This window comes from Phascolarctos cinereus, unplaced genomic scaffold (genome assembly GCF_003287225.1).
Source record: "Phascolarctos cinereus isolate Bilbo 61053 unplaced genomic scaffold, phaCin_HiC Scaffold_5;HRSCAF=322, whole genome shotgun sequence".
NCBI lineage: Eukaryota > Metazoa > Chordata > Mammalia > Diprotodontia > Phascolarctidae > Phascolarctos > Phascolarctos cinereus.
Genome location: NW_027555958.1, coordinates 13635096 through 13659460, shown reverse-complemented (window position 1 = coordinate 13659460; position 24365 = coordinate 13635096). Strand labels below are relative to the sequence as shown.

General features: G+C 56.3%; 1 protein-coding gene and 2 non-coding genes across 7 annotated transcripts; all 3 read right to left on the bottom strand.

The window, feature by feature from the left end:
• Window positions 1-463: 463 nt before the first annotated feature.
• Window positions 464-21659, bottom strand: EIF4G1 (eukaryotic translation initiation factor 4 gamma 1). Of its 5 annotated transcripts, XM_021005599.2 has the most exons (33): window positions 21532-21659; window positions 19713-19770; window positions 19447-19540; window positions 19096-19182; window positions 17865-18041; window positions 17599-17698; window positions 16761-16873; window positions 15918-16010; window positions 15778-15844; window positions 14809-15651; window positions 14342-14433; window positions 14071-14257; window positions 13846-13979; window positions 13569-13739; window positions 13278-13466; window positions 12950-13147; window positions 12708-12854; window positions 11681-11917; window positions 11459-11563; window positions 11160-11319; window positions 10801-10901; window positions 10591-10693; window positions 10358-10460; window positions 10038-10270; window positions 9825-9943; window positions 9558-9730; window positions 9284-9409; window positions 9091-9172; window positions 2115-2213; window positions 1846-1980; window positions 1678-1759; window positions 1440-1580; window positions 464-1072 (listed from the first exon to the last, which is right to left on the bottom strand). In XM_021005599.2, the coding sequence occupies exons 3-33, from the start codon at window positions 19504-19506 to the stop codon at window positions 891-893; spliced, it is 4839 nt and encodes a 1612-aa protein (XP_020861258.1). In that variant the 5' UTR covers window positions 19507-19540; window positions 19713-19770; window positions 21532-21659; the 3' UTR covers window positions 464-890. The 5 variants fall into 5 exon arrangements, with proteins under 5 accessions (XP_020861258.1, XP_078010798.1, XP_078010797.1 ...); XM_078154672.1 differs by lacking the exon at window positions 19447-19540; XM_078154671.1 differs by lacking the exon at window positions 19713-19770.
• Window positions 10965-11040, bottom strand: LOC144458121 (small nucleolar RNA SNORD66). Its single transcript, XR_013487673.1, has one exon. It is a non-coding gene; the product is annotated as a small nucleolar RNA SNORD66 (small nucleolar RNA).
• LOC144458122 (small nucleolar RNA SNORD66) lies at window positions 14534-14610 on the bottom strand. The gene has a single exon (XR_013487674.1). It is a non-coding gene; the product is annotated as a small nucleolar RNA SNORD66 (small nucleolar RNA).
• Window positions 21660-24365: the final 2706 nt, after the last annotated feature.

The window sequence follows — 24365 nt, the reverse complement described above, 5'->3', positions numbered from 1 at the left end:
GGGACCCCCGGAGCCGGACGGGCCCCCGAGAGCCCGGCCAGGGACCTAGGTAGAGAGCGGCCGCCTGGCCGCAGATGCTCAGAACACAAGGAGGGACGTTAGGGTTGCCTTAGTCAACCTCCCGCAACCCACCCAAGGCCAAGCCAAAGCCGGCACCTGCCCGTGTTTGCTCGTCCCCTTCCGGCTCCCCCCGCCCCATCTCGCACTGGCAGGGGGACCTCCAGGCCCGGTGGGCAGAAGCATCTCTGCCAACCGCCGACCCATCAGGTCTGGGCTTCGCGAGGCTCCTGTGGGCCCACTACCATGGGCCACCGGGGAAAACGAGGCCTGAGCCAGCTCTCCAGCCCCGCCCTGGCTGACCACTGCCCAGGAAGGTTCTGGGGACACACAAGCCCCCCATGCAGAGGCCAGTGCCCAAGGCCCCCTCCAGGGAGAGCAGGGCAGAAAGCAGAGGCATGGAACGTAATTGAATTCATGTTTAATAATTACAGGCACCGTGCCCCCCCTTTCCCCTGCCCAGGCAGCAGCAGAGGAGGTGCAGGGGGGGCTGGGGCGGAACGCCCCCAGCAGCGAGGACGGCCGTCCCAAAAGTGATTTTCTTAAAATAAAAAAAAAGGACCCCAGGGGTAGGCGGTGGTACCCAACCCCCACACCAATTTTTATGACTTTATATATAATATATCTCTATGCCCCCGGGGGGAGGGGCACCTGGCATCGTCCGGGGGGGGGGAGGGGGCCCAGGCAGCCCCAAGCCATCCTGCCTCGTCAGCCACCACTTTATTAGCTCAGACACACACCGCGTTCCAGGCCCACGCCGCAGCCCCCCCTGCAGTCCGTGCGGCTGCTATCTGCGCAGTCCACTTGGGTGGCCCCTGGCCGGCCCCCCGCCCTCAGTTGTGGTCAGACTCGTCCTCGGCCTCCCGCAGCCACGTGAAGAAAGCGGTGACAGACTTGAGGGCTACGCCCTTCCCTTGCTGCTCGGCGGGGTCCTTGCTGCTCTCCCAGCTGTAGAAGGCCTCCTCTTTGATCACATCTTCATCATAGAGCGCATCGAAGAACATGCGTAGTAGGTCTGCAGGGAGCAAGGAAGGCAAGGCCTGCGAGGGGGGCAGGGCCCTGGCAAAGACCCCCGTGATGCAGGTACCAGGACAGGCCTCAGTCCTCATCCTCCTTTACAGATTTGGGGGGGGGGGCCGCAAACAGAGACTGGAAACCCTAGATTCACTAGAAACAGAAGGGGGAGAAGGACAGAGAGAGGGGAAAGAAGCTAGAGAGGGAAGGAAGGAGACAAGGGGAGGGAGAGAGAGAAGGAAGGTAGCAGAAGGGGGCGAAGGGGAGAGATTTGGCAGCAGAGAGGAACAGAGAGACAGAATGCTCACAGAATGAGTCCCAAACCAGAGGTCCCACTGGCAGCCCCAGCCCCAGCCCCTGCCCCTTACTGGCTGGCTGCTCCAGGGTGACCACAAGCGCCTGGAGGGCATAGAGCGCCTGCAGCTCCTTCTGTTCATCATTCACATACTTCTGGAGAAGCTTCGCTCGTGCCTTCAGCACGGCCACATCCAACCGCAAGGGGGACTCAACTGGAAAGGAAGACACTGAGTCAGCCAGGCCCATCTCCAGCCCTGAACCCCTCTCAAGGGTTGGCGTCCCTCTCCCAAGAGCCCCCCCAACCCTTACAAATGATGGCTGAATAGCAGACGGCAGTCATAAGCGCACGGACCAAGGTATTGGAAGCCACCTGCTGCTCGCTCAGGTTGGCCTGTGAAGAAGAAAGGATGCTGGTGAGCAAGGCCGCCTCCCCTCCAGCCAAGCTTCCCCCCTTGGCCTCGGAGAGCCTCTTCTCACCTCTAACCAGTCATAGATTCGTTGGTTGCTGGTGCTCTCCTGAAGCAGCTTCTTCAGCTGCTGGCTCAGCTCCTCGGGGGATAGCTCTCGCTGGCTGGGGGGCTCAGACTCCTCTCCCAGTGTGTACTCTACTTTCTGAGGCCAAGAGTTCAAGGGTCAGGTGATGGGGCACAGGCAGGAACCAAACAAGGTAAGGGTGAGGGACGAGGAACACAGCCAGCTTTGTAGCAGGGCCAGGACACCAGGCCACGTGAAGCCCCGCTCCCTACCTGCTCAATGACAAAGGTGTTGATGTCCTGGTCCTCAGGTAGGAATTCCTTCCAGCTGAGCCCAGCCTCTCGCCACAGCACCCCGACCTTTTTGTGACCCTGTAAAAAAGGCAAGATCCCTTCAGCAACCCTCAAGCTACTCTCCTGGAGGGCTGGGGCAGCCCAGCTGCACATCTTCCCTCCTGAAGGTCTCCCTGAACACCGGACCACAGTCTGGCAGCTGCTGGATTCAGACCAACACATCACACCACACACGAAGAGAAGTTCCAAATGGATACACGAACCAGATATCAGAAAACCAGAGAAGAAATTTACCTTTCAGATCTGTGGTCAAGGGAAGAATTCATAAAGAGGATTATGTAAGATAAAATGAGCAATTTTATCTAATGGGAAATTAAAACAAAGAAATGAATCTAATGAATTAAACAATTAGAAGGAAAATAGATAACTGGGAAAGTCTGCAACAAATTTCTCTGATAACAGGTCTCATCCACAACAGATACAAATGAGTAAAACTGATTTCCCAAATGATGTCTGGCCTTAAGCCAGGAAGAGGCATTTTTCTTGGGGGCTTTTTTTTGGGGGGGGGTTTAGGCAATTGGGGTTTAAGTGACTTGCCCAGGGTCACACAGCTAGTAAGTGTCAAGTGTTTGGTCTGAGGCCAGATCTGAACCTGGGTCCTCCTGACTTCAGGGCCAAGACCGGTGTTCTACCTACTGTGCCACTGAGCTGCCCCTTGGAATAGGCATTCTTCAAAGAAAAAATCCAAGCTATCAACCACATGAAAATCATTCTCTAAATCACTAATAATTTTTCAAATGCAAGTGAAAAAGCACTTATGATATTCAGACTGGCAAAGACCACAAAACAGGGAAATTTTAACAAAGAGGAGTTGTGAGAACAGAGGTACCCCTCTGTACTGGTGGGGGAGCTGGGAGTTGGTACAGCCGTTCTGGGAAGCAATCTGAAATCAGGCCCTCAACACCACAGGAAATGACCATGGTAATTAGTGTTTGACCAATGCAAAGATCCCAGCTTGGAGGCTAAGAATTAGGCCTCAGATAAAAACGGCTCGTAAACTGGAAAGTAGCTTGGCAAAAACTAGGTACAGACCAACATCTCTTGGATACCATATGTATGTACGTCTGTATGTATGTGTGTGTGTATATATATGGTCAAAGTGGGCATGTGATTTAAACATAAAGGGTGACAACATGAGCATAACAGGGAAGGATGGCATGGTTTACCTGTCAGATCTATGGAGAAGGGAAGAATTTAGGACCAAACGAGACAAAGCATTACAAAACATAAGATGGATAATTTTGATTACATTAAATTTAAAGGTTTTTGCACAAACAAAACCAAAGAAACTGGAGAAAAAAAATCTCACAGCCAGTGTCTCTGACAAAGGTCTCAGTTCTCAAATATATAATCAAGTCAAATTGTTAAGAATACAAGTCATTCTCCAATTGATAAATAGTCAAAGGAAAATGACAGGCAGTTTTCAGGAGAAATCAAAGCTATCTACAGTTACAAAAATGCTCTAAATCCCTATTGATCAGAGAAATACAAATTAAAACAACTGAGGTACCACTTCACACCTATCAGATTGGCTAATCTGACAACAGGAAAGTGATACACGTAGGAAGGGGATGTGGGAAAACTGGAACATTCACGCACTGTTGGTAGAGTTGTGAATTGATCCAACCATTGTGGACAGCAATTTGGAACTACGCCCAAAGGGCAACTAAATTGTGCACACCCTTTGACCCAGCAATGCCGCTAGGTCTGGACCCCAAAGAGATCAAAGAAAAAGGAAAAGGACCTATTTGTACAAAAATACTTATAGCAGCCCGTTTTGTGGGGGCAAAGAATTAGAAATGGAAGGGATGCCCAACAACTGGGGAATGGCTGAGCAAGTTGTGTCTAAGTATGATGGAATACTAAAAGAAATGAAAGAAGGGATGGTTTCAGAAAAACATGCGAAGACTTCTACGAATTGATGCAAAGTGAAGTGAGCAAGACCATGCTGGACACTCTAACAGCAATATTGTACAATGTTCAACTGTGAACAACAGCCCTTCTCAGCAATGCAATGATCCAAGACAATCCCAAAGGACTCACGATGAAAAGTGCTCTCCGCCTCTGGAGAAAGCGCTGATGGAAACTGAATGCAGATGCAAGCAGACTCTTTTTACTTTGTTTTTCTTGAGTTTTTGGAGCATACTTTCTTTTGGCTACGTGGCTGACATGGAAATGATCCACATGCTTGTGTATAAATTGTCTATAGCAAAGTAAGTGCTCACCTTCTCAAGTAAGGAGAGAATTTGGAACTCAAAATTTTGAAAAACAATTATTAAAAAATGTTCTTACATGTAATTGAGAAAAAAAGAAAATTTAAAAATGTACTGGCCCACCAAAAAAAAGAAATCAGGTCCACAAAGTTACTAAAATGTTCAGACCCAATGTCCCAACTACCCCACCAAAACACCACAGGATCCTGATGTACAAAAATCTTTGTGGCATCCCCCAAACTGGGAACTAAGGGGGTGTCCTCCTGTAGAGGAATGACCAAAGCAAGTGCAGCCTGTGAAGGTAATGGGGTCTTTACTGTGCTTTAAGAAATGAGGAGGGAGGGGCAGCTAGGTGGCGCAGTGGATAGAACACTGGCCCTGAAGCCAGAAGTACCTGAGTTCAAATCTGACCTCAGACATGTAACACTCACTAGCTGTGTGACTCTGGGCAAGTCACTTAACCACAACTGCCTCACTAAAAAAATTAAAAAAGGGAAAAAAATAATAAAAAGAAAAAAAGAAAAAGAAAAAAGAAATGAGGAAATGGCAAAACAAAACCAAAAAAAGGAGCAGCTAGGTGGTACAGTGGATACCTGGCCCTGGGGTCAGGAGGACCTGAGTTCAAATCCAGCCTCAGACACATGATACTTACTAGCTGTTGTGACTCTGGGAAAGCCACTTAACCCCACTGCCTACCCCACCCCACCCCCCAAAAAAGAGAAAATGGGACAGTTTCATGGGAAACTAGGAAGACCTTACTGAACTGGGACAGAGCAAAGTGAGCAGAGCCAGGAGAACAATTCATACAATGAGCAACGTCAGTCTTTAGAACTCAGGTCTGCACCACTCGCCCAAAGAATGATGATAAGCACAGCCCTCCCCCTCTCCTAAGAGACGTGCTGTGGCTTCAGCTGCAGAAAGGAGAGCCGAAAACTTACTAAGCACACCCTACTGGCTAGGGACTGTGAGAAGCACTTCACAAAGTTCTCTTACCCAGTCACGTTTTCAGACATGGCCAATATGGGAAACTGCCGTGCTGGACCACACAAGTATGTATCGGGGGACTTCTTTAGCTAGCTCAATGGGAACAGTGGTGAAACGTGTCTACGTCTGCACATGGGAATGTGTTTAAGAACACATGTACATCTATGTGTGCACACATGCATGTGTGTATGGTTCAACAAGAAACCGTCCCTGCTGCTAGTTCTTAGCCATGGACTACCACTGACAGATGCCACGGAAGGCACGAGGGATGAGGAGAGCATTTTGAAGAAAAAGCCATTTGCTAAGTGCTGTCACCGCCCTCTTGCATCTCTGACCCCCCACCCCACCGCCTTGTCACCGTCCTTGATGCCTCCTTTCCCTGACCTATGTGGCCAGCTGCCTCCCAAACACAGCCTGCAGTCACACAGCCATCCGCCTCCTCGCCTGGACCATGGCCACGCAGTCCGTTCTCCTAAGTGCCCTTGCCGCTATCAGCCTCTTCTCTCGCCCATCCATCGTCACGGCTACCAAAATCGCATCCCTGAAGAACAAGCTGGATTGTGTCGGTCCCCACTGCCACCACGATGAAACACAGACTCTCATCATGGCATCTTGAAGTTCACCAGCGTCAGGCTCCCATCCATCTCCTTCACTGGCCAGCTGGCCGACACAGTGGAACAGAGCTGACCTTGGATCCCGCCTCAGACACTGACTAGCCATATGGTTCTGGCCAAGTCGCCATCTCTCTCAGCCCAATGCCTCATCTGTGAGATGTCTCCCAGTGATTATCTCTGCAAACCTCGGAGGGCTATAAAACGTACACTGCTACTGCCCCTCACTGTCCCTCCCATCTCCCCTCCTATGAGAAGCCCCTCTGGAGTCCCAGAGCTGGCAGGGCTGTCTCAAGTTACAAGCTACAGACTCATCTGCTTAGATACCCTCCTAGCATGTAAGCTGCTTTAGGGTAGAGGCTGGTTTTCACATTCTTTGTACCCCTGGAACTCATCCTTAATAAATCCTTAGCAAATGGGTCTCAAGAACACTGGATGCCACTGGTGCTAACAGAGAGGACTGGGTGTGCCTCAGTGGAACAAAGGGGAGGTTCCAGGGGACACGTGCCACCCAGCAGTGCCCGTCACTCTTCTGTTGTGGAGATGCCACGTGGAAAGACACTGGGAAGTTCTGCTTTGTTGAGAGCCCCATCAAATCCCAGCTTCCCACTGTCTGAACAGCCAGCCCATCTACTCATCACTTCTTTTCTAAGATAAGGGAGGGGCCTTTTCCCACACCTTCAATGGCCACCTCAATTAAGAAGCGTGCAGTAAGCACTCACTGTGTGCCCCCCTACCCCCAGTCCCAAGTGGGGAAGGCTGGTAAACAGAGAATCCAGACAAAACAAGCATGACATAATTTAGGACAAACAGCACTCAAGTCACAGCAGGAGAATCAAGGTTTCATGGAATGGTCTACCTGTCAGATCTACAGATAAGGGACAGATTCAGGACCAAACAAGATAGAGACAACAATACGAACTGTAAAATAACTCTGACTACATAACATGGAAAAGGTTTTGCACAAAACCAATGAAACCAAAACTAGAACTGGGAAGAAATTTTTGCAGCAAGTACCACTGACAGAAGACCTCTTCTCTGAAATACATACAGAACTGAGTCAAATTTATAAGAATACAAGTCATTCTCCAACTGATAAACGGTCAAAGGAGATGAAGAGGCAATCTTCAGAAGAAGAAATCAAAGCTATCTACAGTCACATGAAAAAACGCTCCAAATCCCTATTGATTAGAGAACTGCAAATTAAAACAACTCTGAGGCACCACCTCACACCTATGAAGATTGGCTGACAGGACAAAAAAGGAAAATAATAAATGTTGGAGACATGGAAAAACTGAGACACTAATGCACTGCTGATAAGAGTTGTGAACTGATCCAACCATTCTGGAAAGCAACTTGGAACTACGCCCAAAGGGCTAAAAACTTTGTATACCGATTGCTAGATCTGTATCCCAGACATCAAAAAGAGAGAGAGAGAGAGAGAGAGAAAGAGAGAAGAGAGAGAGAGAGAGAGAGAGAGAGAGAGAGAGAGAGAGAGAGAGAGAGAGAGAGAGAAAAGAACCCACATGTACGAAAATACTTACACTCTTTTTGAGATAGCAAAGAATCAGAAATACAGGGGATGCCCATCAACTGGGGAATGGTTGACCAAGTTATGGTATGTGAATGTAATGGAATATTATTGTGCTATAAGAAATGATGAGCAGGCAGACTTCAGAAAAACCTGGAAAGACTTCCACGAACTAATGCAAAGTGAGGTGAGCAAAAACAGATCAATGCTGTACACAGTAACAGCAATGTTACATGATGATCAACTGTGAATGATTTAGCTGTTCTCAGCAATACGATAATCTAAGACAATCCCAAAGGACTTACAATGAAAAATGTTATCGGCCTCCAAAGAACTGATATTTGTTTGAATACAGACTGAAGCATTCTATCTTTCTTTCTTTTCTCGTCTTCTTGTACAAAATGACTAATATGGAAATGGTTCACATGATTGCACATATATAACCTATAATACCTGCTTACCATCTCAGGGAGGAGGATGGTGAAGGGAGGGAGGGATAGAATTTGGAACTCAAGACTTTATAAATGTAGTGAGATGTGTTTAAAGAACATGGAGACAAAAGTGGCTGGACTAGAAGGGGGACCATCCACAATAAGGCTGCAAAGGAGCCAAGGTGGGGCCAAGCTTTAAAAAGCCAGAGGACCTTACATTTCATCCTATGGAGTCACCAGATTTGGTAAGGGAACAAAATGCTAGACACTCAACTTAGGAAAGGACAGATGGGAGATAGGGGTGAGCTCAAGAGAGGGAGGATGAGTCTGAGGCTGCAAGCCTGGGTGCCTGAGAAGATGGGGATGCCCTTGACAGACAGAGGTACATTCAAAAGAAAGGTGGCTTTGGGGGGAAATCTACTGAGCTCTTTTTCGGTCATGCTGAATGTGAAATGCCAACAGAACACACCATTTTGAAACACCCACCACACAGATGGAAATGTGCAAATGGGGCTCAGAAGAGCCCATAGCGATGACTACAGACTGGGAAGTCATCTGCAGAGAGATAATAACTGAGCCCCTGGGAGCCAGGACCCAGGCCAAAGTTGGGCTATGCCCCCGGGGAGGGGGGATGGTGGAGACTGAGCAGTCAGCCAGGAAGAGATCTACCAAGAGAATCCCTGCCCCTCCTTCCAGGCCATCTTCTCCCTGGTGAGCTTGTCAACTCCTACTTACTCTTGCCCCTTAATGGCTCACCATCGATTCAGAGCTGGAAGGAAGCCTGCAGGCACCCTCCTCAATGCCTCATCGTACTGTAAAGATGAGGACAGTGACTCCCAGAGATGAAGGGCCTTGCCCAAAGGGATGAATACAGGTAAGAAGTGAAGATCCAGGAATCTGTCAGACCACCCCTACCCTGCAGGACTGAGAGTATCACCAGAAAGTTTGTGACTTGCCCAGCAGAGATGCGATCTGAGCCCAGGCCCCACTGACCCTGGCCTGAGCCCTACAGCGTGCTCCACGGCATGTGGGGATGGTGGAGGGGGTGATGCGCTCCCACGTGAAGGGACGGGTGTTGGCCCAAAGGGTCTGTGTGCGCCCCTGCCCTCGGCGCTCTCTACTCACCACACTTCTGCACAGAAGCCCCAGGATCTCCAGCAGCAGGGGGGAAGCTTTGCCGAGGGGTTTCAGCGGCTTTGATATCTCCCTGTGGGGACAGAGAAAGCCAGACCTTGGATCACTTCACCACCTCACCAAAAGACAGGCCTAAGTCTGGCCCATTAGTCTGGGGGAGCTAAAGTACACAAAGGATAATTACCTGAAAAACTCCCCCATGGGCACCCCCCCTTCCCTAAGGATGGGAGTCACCAGTTCTGCCAAGTACAGCCACACATGGGGGATGTCAATCTCCATGTCCTCAGCCACTTCCAGGATCTCATGGAGCCTGCAAAGACCAGAGGTGAGGACCCCAGGGGCTCCACCTAGGGGGAGCCTTGCCCCCAGCAGACCCTCACTCCAGGTGCCTCCCCTGCCAAAGGCTACATACATACGAGGCAGAGCTGGCGGACAGAGGACCCCAAGGGCTGGCTTACCCCTGATAATATTGGATGGTAGTGAGGTGACCGGCACAGAGAAGCTGGTGCAGCAACTGGCCCATGTGCTCCCGGGCGATGGTGCTGCGTTCCAGAGTCGACTCGATGCCGTTCCGAACGAAAATGAAAAGCAGCGACGGGGAGGCAAGTTCCTGCACACACTGTACCGCTTCCTGGAAGCAGCGACGGGGGAGTCAGTCTGCCCCGGGGTCCCCAGCAGCCCAACTGCCCTCCCCCCGGCAGCCCCTTTCCCGGCGCTCCCCTCACCTTCATGTCATTGAGATGCAGGAACTCCTCAATGATGGCTTTTGACTTCTTCTCTAGCTCTTCCTCAGACAGCGCAGCCTTCGAGGGACCGGGGTGGGCGGCGGCTCCTTCCCGTTTCACTGCAGAGAGAGAGCAAGAGGGAGATGGAGGGGCCCCGACGTGGCCTGGGCACCCCCTCCTTCCCGGCCCCCGCCTCGGCCGCCCCCCCCTTACCCGCGTCCCGACTGCGGTCCCGCTCCTCGGTCAGGCTGGCCGCCTTGCGTAGACCCTCAGGTTGCAGGGGTCGCTCTCGGCTCCGCTCCTCCACTTCCTTGCTGAAGCTCCGCTTGGGGATCTGGGCCCGGGCTCGGTCCAGGCGGTCCCCACGCTCCCCTCCCCGCTCACTACGCTCCAGGCGGTCTCCACGATCCCCAGCTTTCTCACCACGTTCCCGGCTCAGACTGCTCCTGTGAGAAGAACCAGCTGAGCTTCAGCACAAAACCCAGCCCCACCCGTGGCCAGGGAGGAACAGGCAAGCACGACGAAGGCCTCACCTCTGTACCACCCGCCGCGTGTCAGCGCTCTCTGGGGGGGCCGCTTGCTGAAGGGCTGAGAATCGGTTCAAGGTGCTGGTGGACGGCCGGGCTGTCTCAGAGGCTGGGGAGAAAAGAGGCCAGAGATGCAAACCCCCTCCTTTCTCGCCCGGGACCCCTTCCCATTTCTACGGGCGCTTGGCTGCGCCCCCCCCCCAGACTGCCGCCGAGTGCCACCGCCCCTCTGCTCCTACCCGAGTCCGCAGGCTTGGCTCCCGTGCCGCCACTGCTGCCCTTGCCCCAGCTCAGGCGTCCGCCAGGGGCAAAGAGTTGGTTGTTGGAGTCGATGGACCCAGGCTAAGGGGTTCCAAACAGGAGAACGGGATCATGGGGTGCTCCCGTTCCCGTCCCAACTTCTCCCAGTAAACAAGTCTCCCCTCCCCCTTTCTTCTCTGGCTGCCTACCTTAGTGATCTTTGTGAGCCGGGAAGTGTCGATGGGCCTGCTGCCTTTGCTGATAGGAACAGTGTTCCAGCCTCCATCATCCACAATCAAAGCCCCTCGGCCTAGGAAGAGGCGGAGGTCAGCACTCCCCCACCGACCCCGAGCGGCCCCTGCCAGCCACCACCCTCCTCAGAACCTCAGCTCCATCACAGGGTCTCAGTGGCCCAGACACATGGCACTAACGAGAGGTCATCATCGGAGAGTCCTACTCCTGCCAGCTCCGCCCGAGCCCTCTGACCACTGGACCCTCCCGTGCAGGGCGCTCAGAGAGAACGCTCCGCAGGCCAAAGAAGCCCGACACCTCCCTCTCGTGGACTCACTGCCTGGGGAAGGCCCTGGAGGGCCCCGACGCTTGTCCCCGCCCTTGGCCATGAGCTGCTGGACTTTGATATGCTCACGGTGTTCCTCCATCTCGGCCTCCTTGTGAATCTGGTCGATGGTCTTGGGGCCCTGGTCCCCCCGGCGGGGCACCCAGCTGCTCTACAAGGATGAGGTGAAGACCACTCAAGGCAAGAAGGAGCAGAAGATCTACACGGGGACTGTGGTCAGGAGTGGGCCATGGGCTCAGGGAGCAGGGGCTAGTCAGGGGGGTGAGAGGCGCAGCCTAGGGAATGCTTACTCTTCGGAGATCTAACACATCCTGCAGCATAAACCGGATCCTCGAGGAAGTCTTCTTTTCCTTAATGATCTTCTCCATTTGATTGAAATACTGATCCATGCGGGGCTGGAAGAACGAGAGGCAGAGCCCTCAGAGGGGCAGGGAGGCACCCCAAGCTTCCCAGGAGGCGCGTGTCCCCCTGCCCCGGCTCCGCCTCCCTCACCCTTGGCGAGGGGGTGCTACCTTGGCCTTCTCAAAGTCCAGGTCTTTGCCAATGGTGGTGAGCAGCCGGCAGAGGCACTCCAGGGACTCCTCATCATGGTTCTTCAGTAACTTGACCACGCAGTCATGCATGATGGCCTCTGTCAGCATCTTTAGCTTAAACAGCTCCCCAATGAACTTGATGTTGCCGAGGGAGCGTCGGCGGGCGACATCTCGAGCCTCCTCCAGCTCCTCCTTCAGGCGGCCTCGTTCCTCCGCCTGGGAGGGGCAGAGATAGAGTCAGCTGGGGGTGGGGGGCCCTCCACAATCACGAGAGGAACTAGCCTTGTCCTCCTCCCTCAACACCGACTCCTGAGCTCGGTACGCAGAGGGCCATGCCAGGCACTGAGAAGGCTCTGAGCCAGGCCTGCACAAGCGGCCCGCCAAAGGATTTCGGGCAGCTGTCACGGGGCCTGCCTCTAGGCTAGCCTACGAGCTAAGCCTATTTGAATTCTGGCTCCTATCTACTACCATGTTGTGCAGGTCTGACATAAATGGATCAATGAGACAGATCCAGTGATGAAAAAGGAACCTAAGCATCTAGGAAGTACGAGTGAAGGGCGTGACCGAAGCAGAGAAAGACCATGCCTGACATAAAGGCCAACAAAGTTACAGAGAAGGACCACCTGGACCAGGGAATGAACAAAAAGGTGGGGGGGGGGAACGGGGGGACAGGGGGACACGCCACATTAAATATGCCCTTGGGTTGCAGCCTGAATAGATGAAGGAAAAGAACACGAGATCCTGGTGGAAAATAGCTCAGAGCCCAATTGCAGAAAGTCCCAGATGCCGAGCCAAGCCTAGACTTTCTTTGGGAGGCGATGGGAAGCTGCCCAAGATTCTGGAGCGACAAAGAGGATGGGGGAATCAGGTGTGCGTGCTGGCGGCGCACTGGACGCGAGGGGCGGTCCTGAAGCCTCCCCAAGGGGAAGCATGAGGCTCGGCTGGCAGAGTCCCTGGTCACCTTCCCATCTCACCCCACCCCCACCCCACCCCGGCCCACCCGCACCGTTGCGGCCTCATCCATCTCCTTCTGCTTTTTCTCAAACACTTCATCATCGTCTTTGTCTTTCTCAAACTCCTTCTGGCACCTGTTTAGCAGCAGTTTCCGGAAATTGACGGTGACCGTGGGCTTGTCGGTGGTGGGCACCTTCAGCTGTGGGAGAGGGGAGGGAGGCATCAGAAGGGAGAAGATGGGACTCTGGGGCAGGGCCGGGGCGGGGGAGGAGGGCGTGGAGGGACAGCACTGACCCCCATGAGGCAGCGGCACATGTTGGCATAGGCCACCGAGAAGTTGGGCTCGGAGATGGCCTTCTCGAAGATCAGGTCAATGACCCCTTTGAGGCGCTCCTCCGTGTCGATAGCCAGCTGCTGCACCTGCTTCATCAGCTGCTGGAACATCTGGGGTGTCAGCTTGTTCAGAATGGATCGCACCCTTCGGAACAGGTCCTGGAAAGCAAGGAGGACAGAGCGTGCAGAGTGAGGCTCCCCAGCCTAGGACGGGGAGCCGAGGGCAAGTCCAGTCCCCAGGGAGAGGGGAAGGGGAGGAACAGGGAGGACCAGCCCCACCCTCGGGCACCTGGGTTTTGCTGCCATCGGCATCTTCTTCTCCCCGGTCCTTTTCCGTAGGGCCACGTTTGCTACTGGGCTTCCAGGCCTTCTCGGCTTTATTAAGCTTCACGTCCTCACTGAGCAATACCGTGGCAATGATCTTCCTCGGCTCCTTCCGAAGGCCCTGCTGGGAGCGCCGGGGGCCGAGGCCGGCCGGCTAAGAGGGGAGCCAGGTGAGAAAGGCCAAGCAAGGCCACGGCAGAAGCCTTGATTTCCCTAAGCCAGCAACTATTCCGTCAGCCCAGCACTTGTCACTCACCGGTCCGCGGGGTAGCTCGCTGCCCGGTCCCCCGCCAGGGCCCCCTCTCGGGGGACCTCGACTGCTGAGGTTAGGGCGACCCAGGTTGGCAAAAGATGGGGTGAAGTCAGGGCCAGAGTTCATGATGGTTAGCCGGGTGGGGTCTAGTGGCCGCAGGGGTGTCTTGTTTACCTGTGCACAGAAGGGGAGCTTTCACCGGCAGGACAGGAGCGCCTTGGGTACCCCGGGCAGAGCTCCTCCCCAAGTTAGCCAGTGCCCACCACCTGGCTGCACCCACCTTGTCCAACACCACATCACTGATGTGAGGCAAGCCCTCTGGCTTCTGCAAACTGGCAAAAATGAACTGGAATCCAAGCAGGAACTCCCGGTCATAGCGCTTCTTCTCCTCTGGATTCAAAGGCTTCCACTGATCTGAGAACATGGAGGTGCGAGGGGTTCCAGACAGCGCTGCTCCCCGCCCCACCCCACAGCCTTGGCCCGCTACCCCAGCCCCCAAGCTCACCTGACTTGTACTGGTACTTCTGGTCCCCAGGCTGGATGTTCTCAGCATCATCAATCTTGTCTTCCTTTTCCTCCCAGGTCTCGTCAGCCTCCTCGGGCCGGGGGCTCCGCAGGCCACCCTCAGGCTCGGGGGTTGGCGCACCGCCCGCAGGGGACTGACTTTCCGCCTCTGGCATGCCCTCGTTCCCCTGTGGGCACAGGACCCGGGCAGTAGGGCTGACCACTGCCCTCCCATCTCCCCCACCCCGCTTGGCCACACCCTCACCACTCACCTCTTTGAAGGCATCCAACAGATCGCCCACGGTCTCCTTCTTGTTCAGTTCCTTGATTCTCCGTCTCCTCTTTGGCACAGATATTGCCACCACTAAAGGGGGACCAAAGGCCGGCATATTTAAGAACGCTCCCCCCTCCTCCCTCATCAGCCCAGTCTCCCCGGGCTGCCTCCAGTGCCTCAATCCTCGTTTCTCCTCAGCTCTTCAGCTCCATCACAAGGCTGCAGTGGCTCAGACACAATGGCACCAACAGGAGCTCATCAGTGAAGGAACAGGAAGCCCGCTGTCAGCTGGCTCCCCCCCTCCCCATCCCCTTCCTCGTCTCAGGGAATCTTTGGGGCCCCCGCCCTCCCCGAACCTATGCCACGGGGTGCGCTCCATACAAAACAAGCTAAGGAGGGCCTCAGCTGCTTCCACAACTGAGCAAACGAGTCCGTGAACGGCGATCCCACCCCTCTACCCCTCACCTTGGGTGGCTGTCTCGTCAAGGCTCTGGGGAAGGGGGGCTGGGGTGGGGGTGGTCTCAGGGGGCAACGACTCCTCTCCTCCCTTCTCCCCTTCAGTCTCCCCTTCCTCCTCGTCCTCCTCCTCCTCCTCCTCCTCATTCTCTAGCTCTTCCTCCTGGGCAGGAGGTGCAGCAGGTGGCCCGGGAAGGTCGGCAGGGAGGGTGGGGAGTGCCGGCGCTGGTGCCGGCGCCGCCGCCGCCACCTCCTCCGCCGGCTCCTCGGGCTCGGCAATAGGGCTCAGGTCCGTGGCAGGGGGAGAGGGGGCCCCGTTGGGCAGCTCCTCAGGCTGGGCCGTAGGGGCCACAACTGTGAATTCCTGGGGACAGGCTGGGGGGGTTGGCGGCACTGGAACCGCTTCAGCCTGGCCCACCTCTGGCTGGGCCTCGGGCTCCTCCGGGGGGGCCACGCCGTTGGGCTGGGGAGAGAGCTCGGTGTCCGGAGGCTGTTGGAGGCTGGGGGCCTGGGCAGTGGCAGGCTCGGGGGCCGGCGGAGGACTAGTCACTTCTGCCTCTGGGGAGGGTCCAGGGGAGGCACGGGGCTGCTGGAGAGCAAGAGCAGGGCAGGGCGGCTCTGGGGCGTCGGGGGCGGGCTCCCCCACAGAAATCTCCATGACCACCGTGGCTGTCACCGTGTCCTCGGTCATGGTGAGGCCCGAGAGGGCCGGCTCAGGCCCTGGCTGTAAAACTGGAGGTGGCGGTGACTGGGCCGGGGAAGGAGAGGATGGCTGCGATGGAGATTCAGCGGGGCTGTGCTCTGGGCCACCCCCCGGCCGGCTCCCGACGGTCACTCCCTGAGGCCGCTCATCTGCCAACAGAGAGCAAAGAATGACTGCTCACATCTGTCACCACCATCCCACAGCTGCCAGTTCACAACCCATTCCCTTCTTCACCACCACACTGTCCCTTGACAAGGCCAGAGGAGACCACTTACCTGGGCGGACGATGACAGCAACCTGGGGAGTCTCCCCATTAGCCTGAGGCTCCAGACCTCCTCCTGTCTGTGGGAAGCAAAAGGTCAGACTGCTGGTCCCGAGGACCTTCCTCTCCCCAGGTCGTGACACCCCTCAATACCTGGGGAGGAGTGGGGGTGGAGGAGGTCCGGGCCCCAGACATGATCTCCTCTGTGATATCCTTCCCTCCCTGGTTGGGATCTCGGATCCGAATCTGGGAAAAGGTGTAAGCTGAGCGGGGAGCAGGGGGAGCCCACTTCTCCTCCCTGCCCCCCTTCCCCCCCTTGCAAACAGGTAGGGAGATAGCAGGAACCCCCTGAATTCCCCTGCTGACCCAAGCCCCCTGATCCTGGAGTTGGAGCCCCTCGACCTCACAGAGCACCCAGTACATCACAATGCCCTCCTTCACTACTGCCCCCCCAATGCTCCAAGCCAACAGCATACTCCTCCCCCCTCCCACCTCGAAGACTCCAATCCAGCCCTCAAACGGCCCAATTCTGGCCAAGGATGGCCTGCTTTCTGGGCAGGGCCCAGGCTCCAAGGGGTGGAGCCACAGTGACTCAGCGGCTTCCCCAGCCCTGGCACCCCATTCTGGGCACCACGCCCAGGGCTGGAGGACTGAGCAGAGGCGGAGGCTAGCAAGAGCTTCCAGGACGTGGGGGAGTGGGGGGGGGCACAGAACGCAGGACAGATCATTCCCAAGAGACAAAAACCCACACGGAACCCCCAAAAACCCAGGCCCCTCAGGTCTCCCCAACACCCTCTCAGGGTCCTTCCCCCCTCAAGGCTGAACATTCATGACCAAGCTTGCAAAATCCAAGGGCCCCTTTCCCTTGCCCCCTCCCCTCCTGACTAGAGCCCTTCTCCCAGAATCCCCCTGCTCTGACCCACAGTGCCCTAGCTCCCACCTGACCTGGCCTCCTCCTTCCCAGATCCCCAATTCTCCCTTGCTGCTGTGGCTCACCGTCTTTCGTTCCCTCTTGGGAGCAATCTGGGGCGGCTGGTTCATCATGACTGGGGCGGGGGCCACGCCAGGTGGAAACTGCTGCACACCCTGGGCTGGGTAGTAGGCGCCGGCTTTGCAGAAGGGGGCCAGGTAGGGGTGGGGAGGACAAGGAAGGATGGCAACGTCAGGACCCGACCATGGACAGACACCCGCTTGTGTGCCCCTCACACCCCCAGAACCCAGCTTCCCCACACGGGAGAGGAGGGGAGGGGAGCCAGGGCCTCTGCCCCTTGCTCCGCCTCCCACCCCCAGGGAACTCGGCGTCTACAGAAGCCGGGGAACCAGTCTGAGCTGTGCTTTACAAGAATTCCTGATACACGCCTCTCAATGGAAGGCACCCCCCCACACACACACACACAGACACACCCCCCTCCAAATCATCCAGGCCCTAACCCCAGGTCAGAGTGTGGGATACCCTTTCCTTTTTCCTACTCAGGGAACAAGGATGTGTTCCACTAGACCAGAGAGCTCCCCTTATTCCACCTGGCTCTAAGGCTCTTTGGCAGAGGTTTGGACACTGGACAGGGAACAGGAAGCAGCAGCTCGGCCACACCAGGCAAGCAGGGAAGAGGATCGACCATCCACCCCCTGAGATCCCAGACCCCTCTGCACATGGACCTCTGACTTCTGCCAGGCCCCGGGGAAGCCTCCAAGTCTCTTGGCAGCAGGATAAAGTCTACTCCCTCCCACCCCCGACCACTTGTTAAACATTAAGCACCAATTATGAATCCCATCTCTTTGATCCCAACACCAGCGGCCCGGGCTTGTTTTCATAATCTGAGGCTCGCTTGCTTACCGTAGGTCCCAAATTCAGTGGGGCTTGCTCCAGGATAGAAGCTGGGGGCTCCTGGCTGCACTGGATACTGCTGGGTTGGGACAACATATGTGGAACGACCCTGGGGAGGCAGGGAGGGAGGAAGGAAGCGGCAATGAGTAACTGGCCACTCTTGGGCCAGACACCTTAGCCTAGAAACCTGGAAAAGAGGGGCCAGGTAGGAAACGGAGGGAATCAAGATTAGGCATGTGTCTCAGGTCCCACCTCCAGGGAGGTCCCGGCCTCACCTGTCCAGGGATGTAGTAGGCGCCTTGGGAGGCCGGGTAGGAGATCTGGGAGGGGATCATCATCACTTGGGAGCCCGCGGGGTAGACGTGGGCAGCCGGGCCAGGCCTGGCGGGGGCTGCACTCTGCACTCGGGAGGCCGCACTACTCGGGGGCTGAGCCCGGCTTGGATAGAAATGCTGGGAGATCGAGGAAGGAAAAGGAACGGGACAGCGTCACAGCCAGCCCCCGAACCCAAAACAAGCCGGGCTGCTGAGAATGGGGGACCTATACTGACACTAACCAGCTCAGCAGCCCCCAGCCCCAAAGGCCGACTGCTCACTCCTCTGAGCTTTCCTGTCACCTCCAGCCTCTCTCCAGAACTTTCTCACTCCTAGAGAACCATGCACTCCATATGGTGGCATAAAAAGGACCCCTCTCATACAAAAGCGGCCCTGCCTTCCCTGACCCTTCCAGGCAAGAGATAGACCGGCATGCACTGCTCTGCCTCCCTGCCCCGCCCCCCCATCCCCCATCCCCAGGACACTAGGGAGGTGGCTTTTAACATGCAGGGCTCTCTTCCTTCCCAAGAGCACAGGCTCCGTAAAACTAAGCCCCCTCAACATGCACTATACCAGCCCCCTCCACCCTGGGGGGGGCACAGGAAGCTATCTCCCCATCATCCCTCAGGACACACTGTCCCTGCTGCCCCGCCCGTGACTAGGAGACCAGGCTACGGTCCAGGATCAGGCAAGAGGCATTACCTGCAGAGACCTGAATCCTCCCTGAGAGCACATGGGGACAGGAAAGAAGAGAATTATCCCCCAGGTGGCCAGGGATGGAGTGAGGAGAATAGGGAAAGAATCATCCCTTCTAAGGAGGAAGGAAGCAGGGGAGAAAAAATGGGGCTCCTCTCCCCCATGGGCTAGAGTGACAACAAGGGACAATGACCAGAGCTACTGCGACCACCAGGAGAAGAGAGGAGACAGAAAAGATGTAAGCTCCATTAGGGCCACCCCAGGTGCACTGCTCCCAGCTCTGTGGGGCTCCCCGTTAGGGGCACCCCCATAACCTAGGCGTGTCTCCTGTGGGCACTCATTATCAAATAATGCACTGAAAAAGAGTAAGGGGACACAGGAGAACAAGGATTGGAAAAGATCAGAGTCAGGTGCGAGGAGCCAGGCCCTGACCACTCTACTCTCCTGGTCCTTCCCCAGCCCCCCAAGTCCCAGCTACCTCCCCATAGACCCTCACCTGGCGGGGCTGAGAAGGCGTGTTCATTTGGGTCGCTGGTGGCGGATTAAACACCACCGGTGCTGTCTGCCCCGGGGGGAACGCCGGCTGAAGAGGGGGAGACCAGAATTCAACAAGAAGGGAAACTGAGGGAAAGGGAAACCATTGAGGGGAGAACAAAGCGGCTCAAGAGAAGTGAGCTAACAGGGCTAGGGCTGGCAAGTTCCCCCAGAGCCAGGAGGCCACGCCCCCCCGACTCCCACTTTGCCACCCCCACCCCCCCCATCTAGGGGCTGGGGAACCCAACTGGATCTTGTTCTCTCTCCCCCAGCTCAGTTCTGGGCCCAGTCTTCCTCTATACTCCCCCATTACCTGGGGGAGTCCAGGGGACAGGGCAGGTGGGGGGCCTGTGGGCTGTGGAGCTTTGTTCATTTCATTTGGTGCCACATCAGGGTCCCCCCAGCACCTGTGAAGAGAGGCGGGGTGTTCAAAGAGGGACCCCAGGGAGTGAATCTAAGGCCTTGAAGCTCTAAGACTGTAATGATCACTCTGTCCCTACCAATCCTAGGGTCTCCCACCTTCACAAGTTTCTAGCCCACATCAGATCGGGAGCCCAGCCCCAACTGCCCTTCACTCACCCCCTCGGGAAACAACAAATCCACGCTATGGCCTACAGGCTCTGGGCATCCGAGGGGCCTAGGATTAGAAGGGGGAGGGGGAATCAACCTGGCTCCAGGAGCCTAAGACCAACCAGACCAGAAATTCCAGGTCTCCCTGGCACCAAGCTCCAGGAACAAAAAAGGAAGGACCCCCCCCTCCCAGGGGACAGCAAGAGACACACCAAGAGAAATGGTTTTTGCCTAAGAAAGCACATGAAGGACAACGTGCCAGAGGAAGACTCCAGAGAAGCCAGCTGGGGCCCAGTGAGGGTCTGAATTGAATGGGTGGGTGTCCTGGACCTGAGGCATGCAGAGAGTGGGGGGACTTCAGGGAAGAGGATCAGGGCCCAGAGCCAGAACTGACATTGGCCCCTACTCTGGGGGATTGGAGGGAAGGCCCTGAGGCCAGGCCAGGGAGAAGCCCTGAGGATATGCTAGTCCTAGGCAAAGGGGAAGAGCAAAGAGAAGGGGGAGGGGGGGAGATCAGAAGTTCAAAGTGACTGGCACACTGTAGGTGCTAAATAGGAAACGCTTCCTCTTACACAGATGGGGGGAAAGGAACGTCCAGCACACAGTAGGGACCGAAAAGGCAGTGCCTGGTCTTACAGGGCAAAGAAGATGGGGGGGGAGGGCCCCAGTGCCTGGTACACAGGAGGCACTAAACAGGAAAGCCTTCCTCTTACAGAGCAGAGAGGACAGGAGAGAGACAGGGTTGCAGTGCCCGGCACACAGTAGGTGCTAAATAAGATGGCTGCTTCTTACAGAGCAGAGAGGAGGGAGGGGGACAGGGGCCCTCAAGTGCCTGGCACACAGTTGGGGCCGAAGAGGCAGTGTTTAATCTTACAGAGCAAAGAATGGGGCAGGGCCCCAATGCCTGGCACAGTAGGCGATAAACAGGAAAGGCTCCTTACTGAACGCAAGAAGGGGTCCTAGTGCCTAGCACACAGTGGGGGTTGAGCAGGCAGTGCTTGACCTTACAGAGCAAAGACTGAGGTGGTAGGGTCCTGTGCCTGAAACACAGCAGGTGCTAAATAAGAAAGCTTCCTCTTACAGAGCAAAGAGGAGGGAGGGGGAGGGGGCCCCCAAGTGCGTGGCACACACAGTGGGGGCTGAGCAGGCAGTGCTTGATCTTACAGAGCAAAGATGGGGGGAGGGCCCCAATGCCCGGCACACAGTAGGTGCTGAATAGGAAGGCTTCCTCTTACGGAGCAGAGGCTGGGGGAGGGGGCCGCCTGGCCCGCACCCGGGAGGAGCTGAGCCCCGGCCCATGTCGGAGGAGGAGGGGGAACGGGGAGCGAGAGGCCCGGCCGGCCGGCCCGGGCGCGGAGGGCATGTGACCAGCCGGGGTCGGGTCGGGTCGGGCCGGGCCTAGGCCTGGGCCTGGGCCCGGGGCCGGCCCGAGCTCCTCCCTCCCGGGGCGGCGGCGCCAGGGAACAACGTGTCACTCCCCGCCCCGCTGCCCGCCCGGCCGCGGCCCCTCATTCTGCAGGCCCGGCTCCCGGCTCCCGGCCCCGGCTCCGGCCCCGGCCCGGCCCGGCCCCGCGCTCAGCCCGGCTCGGGGGGCGGCCGGCACACGTGGGCAGGCAGAGGGCCGGGCGGACGGCGGGGCCGGGCCGGGCTGAGCGCGGAGCCGGGACCGGACCGGGCCGGGCCGGGCCCGAAGGGAGGGCGGGCGTCGGGGCGTGGCCGGGCCGGGCCTGGCCCGGCGACGGCGGGGTCGGGCGGGCGGCCCCGGGCCGGATGGCGGCGGATGCCGGGGGGAGGGGGCCCGGCTCGGGCCCGGACATGGCGCCGTTACCTTCAGTCTCCTTCAGTCCGCGCGGCCGAGCCCCACGCAGCCGCACAGGCGCCGTCCACGACCATTTCCGGCTCCCGCACACCGCTCCGGCTCCGCCGCCGCCTCTTGCCCGAGGCGCAGGCGCAAGCGCAGGCGCAGGCGCGGCCCGGCCCGCCACGTGACTGCCGCGGCGCAGGAGGCTGGGTGGCGCCGGCCGGGGCTGGGGCCGCCTGCGGCGTGTGTCGTCATCGCCGTCACGCCGGCGTCCCCAGCTGCCGCAGCGAAGAGTCCTCCCCCGCCCTCCCCCTCTGGCGGGGGAGGAGGGGGGGGGCCTTCAGGATCACATGGACCCTGCCCGGCGGCCAGAACTTCCTGCGGCGTTCTGAGCCTGCGAGCCCGGATGAAACCCCTCCTGGGGTGCCGGGGGAGTACGATCCCGGCCCTCTCCCCCCAGGGGCTCCTGGGGCCGGGACCGTGCTCTCCACGCTCCGGTAGAGCAAACCTGGAGCCGCTCTGGGCTTTTCGTCCCCCATGCGTCCAAAGAGGCGGTTGGACCAGAAGACCCCGAGGGCCCTAGTGAGCCCCTCTGGGCGGCCCCTGGCCGGTGCTTTGGTGCATTAAGGCCCAGTTACAGGGGGAGGGTCTTGGACACAGTTATTCCTCCCCCTCCCCCCAGGTCACGAGGTCAGGGAATTGTGTCTGGGAATGAGAACAAAGGGCTCGCGGGGAAACCTTTCACGGGGCTTGGGAGGTGAAGGAGTAGAAAGCATCCCAAGAAGACCTTGGCCCAAAGGACAATCATTCATCCATCGTGTAATATACATCGCTGCCGGCGGAGCGCTGAGCTGGGGGAGCTAGGTTATGTAAAACCTGGCCCTTGCCCTCCCGGAGGGCAGCAAACCGCGCACAACTACAGTAACCGAAGTTTACACGGCCCTTCCAAGTCTGCCAAGGTGCTCTGCAGATGCCCAATGAGTAATGTGTTGGAGGCTTCGTCAGCCATTGTACAGATGAGGGCACAGTGGTTCAGAGGTTTGTTCCCAGCAGCAGTGGGTCTTCCCTACATCCACGCCAGCCTGCCTCTCAGTATTAGATGGCAAACGCCTGAAGAACGTCAACTTCTCGAGGGTTATTGTTTCTCTCACTTCTTACCACTAAAATGCTTGGCGCTGTCAGATGGCTAAACGTCAGAAACTGACCGGGTTTTATCAGTGGAAATGACATGAAAGAGAAAGCGCTGTTCATCCTTCATTTCAAAAGAGGACCAGTGTCCTGCACGGGGTGCTGCACCCTCTCGTTGGCAGCCGAAACTTTCCACATGTGCCCACTCCACCATTGGAACAGGACCTTCTGGAGAACAGGGACTGCACTTAGCTCAGTGTTCTGTACACAGTAAGCACTAAATAAGTGCCTTTTTCATAGCCACAGTACTTTGCCTACAGTAGGTTGCTGATTGATGGATTGGAAGGGTTGCAGATTTTTTTTTTAGTGCTAAGGTGAGAGGAGGGAAGATGATACCAGAGATTAAGGGAAGGGATGGGGGAAGGGCAGGGGCAGCTAAGTGGCCCAGTGGATAAACACCCAGCCTGGAGTTAGGAAGATGTTTGTCAGACGAGTACCAGCTGTATGACCCCGAGTAAGTCACTTCACCCTGTCTGCCTCAGTTTCCTCATCTGTAAAATGAGCTGGAGAAGGAAATGGCAGACCACTCCAGGATCTCTGCCAAGAAAATGGAAGAGTGGGCCATAGCTTAACAGACTCAACCATAAAGAAGACCAACTTCTGGGAAAAGAGGCTAATAAGGTTGTCTAGGGCATCAACCCCAGAGGCTTATTTTTCTGGAGGTAGGCTTAGATTTAAATGGGGCTTCAAGGCCACACTGTCCAACAGTGACCAATAGAAATGAAAAAGGGGCCAAGAAGCCAAGCTAGTTCCTGGCCTGGTCTCATTCTGTCATCAACGTCAACGTTCCTGTCACTTGACCTACACAAAACAGCAGAGAACCACAAACTCGGCAAAAAGGGCTTGGAGGTAGGGAACCATGGATATAGAACATAGCACAGTGTGTCCCACACAAATCCACATGTCAGATGATTCTGCTGAGCTCGCACCGCATCTGCTGCAGCAGGGCAAAGCTGCCTTGCACCGCCGGGAACAAAAGCAAAAAAGGCAGCAATAAAACTTTTCTTGGAGAGCTATATAAAAACATGAAATTACAGTGAAGGAAAAGGCCTCTGTGCAGCCCCCTCTGTCCTGATAGGCTAAGTGAAAACTCCTAAGCAACCAGTGGGCTTTCTTACTCTCCATCACACACTGCTGACAAATGTGGTTATCTGGTTTCTAATCCTGCCATTATCAGGGAGGAGAGCAGCTGCTCCAGACAGACATGCCGACAGGCAGCACCTCACTGGAGCTGAGCAACCCCAGGAGTGACCAGCGCACAAGAAACCCAAAGGCACAGACAGACAGACTCGGGGCCATCAACATGGGCATTGGTGGCAACGGCCAACCAGCCCCGAGTCTAAGAAAACAGGAAGTTCTGTTCACATCAACAGTATGAGGTTGGGATGCAGCCTCCATTTTCATCCAAAATAGTGAAAATACATGTTCCCTGCTCCCCCAAGAGCCTGTTCTACACACACACTGTTCCTGGTAGAAAGTGAGCTCTTTGGGGTGAGGTAGGAAGGTTTCATTTTTCTTTGTATGACCAGAGCTGACCAGCCCCTAGCACACAGTAAAGGAATAAACCCTCAACTGTAGAAAAACTCGGCGAGCCAGACAGGATGCTCCTAGCCTGTACCTGGATGCCCTTACCCCAAGCTGGCACACCCCCCAGAAAAGAGACATCAACAAAA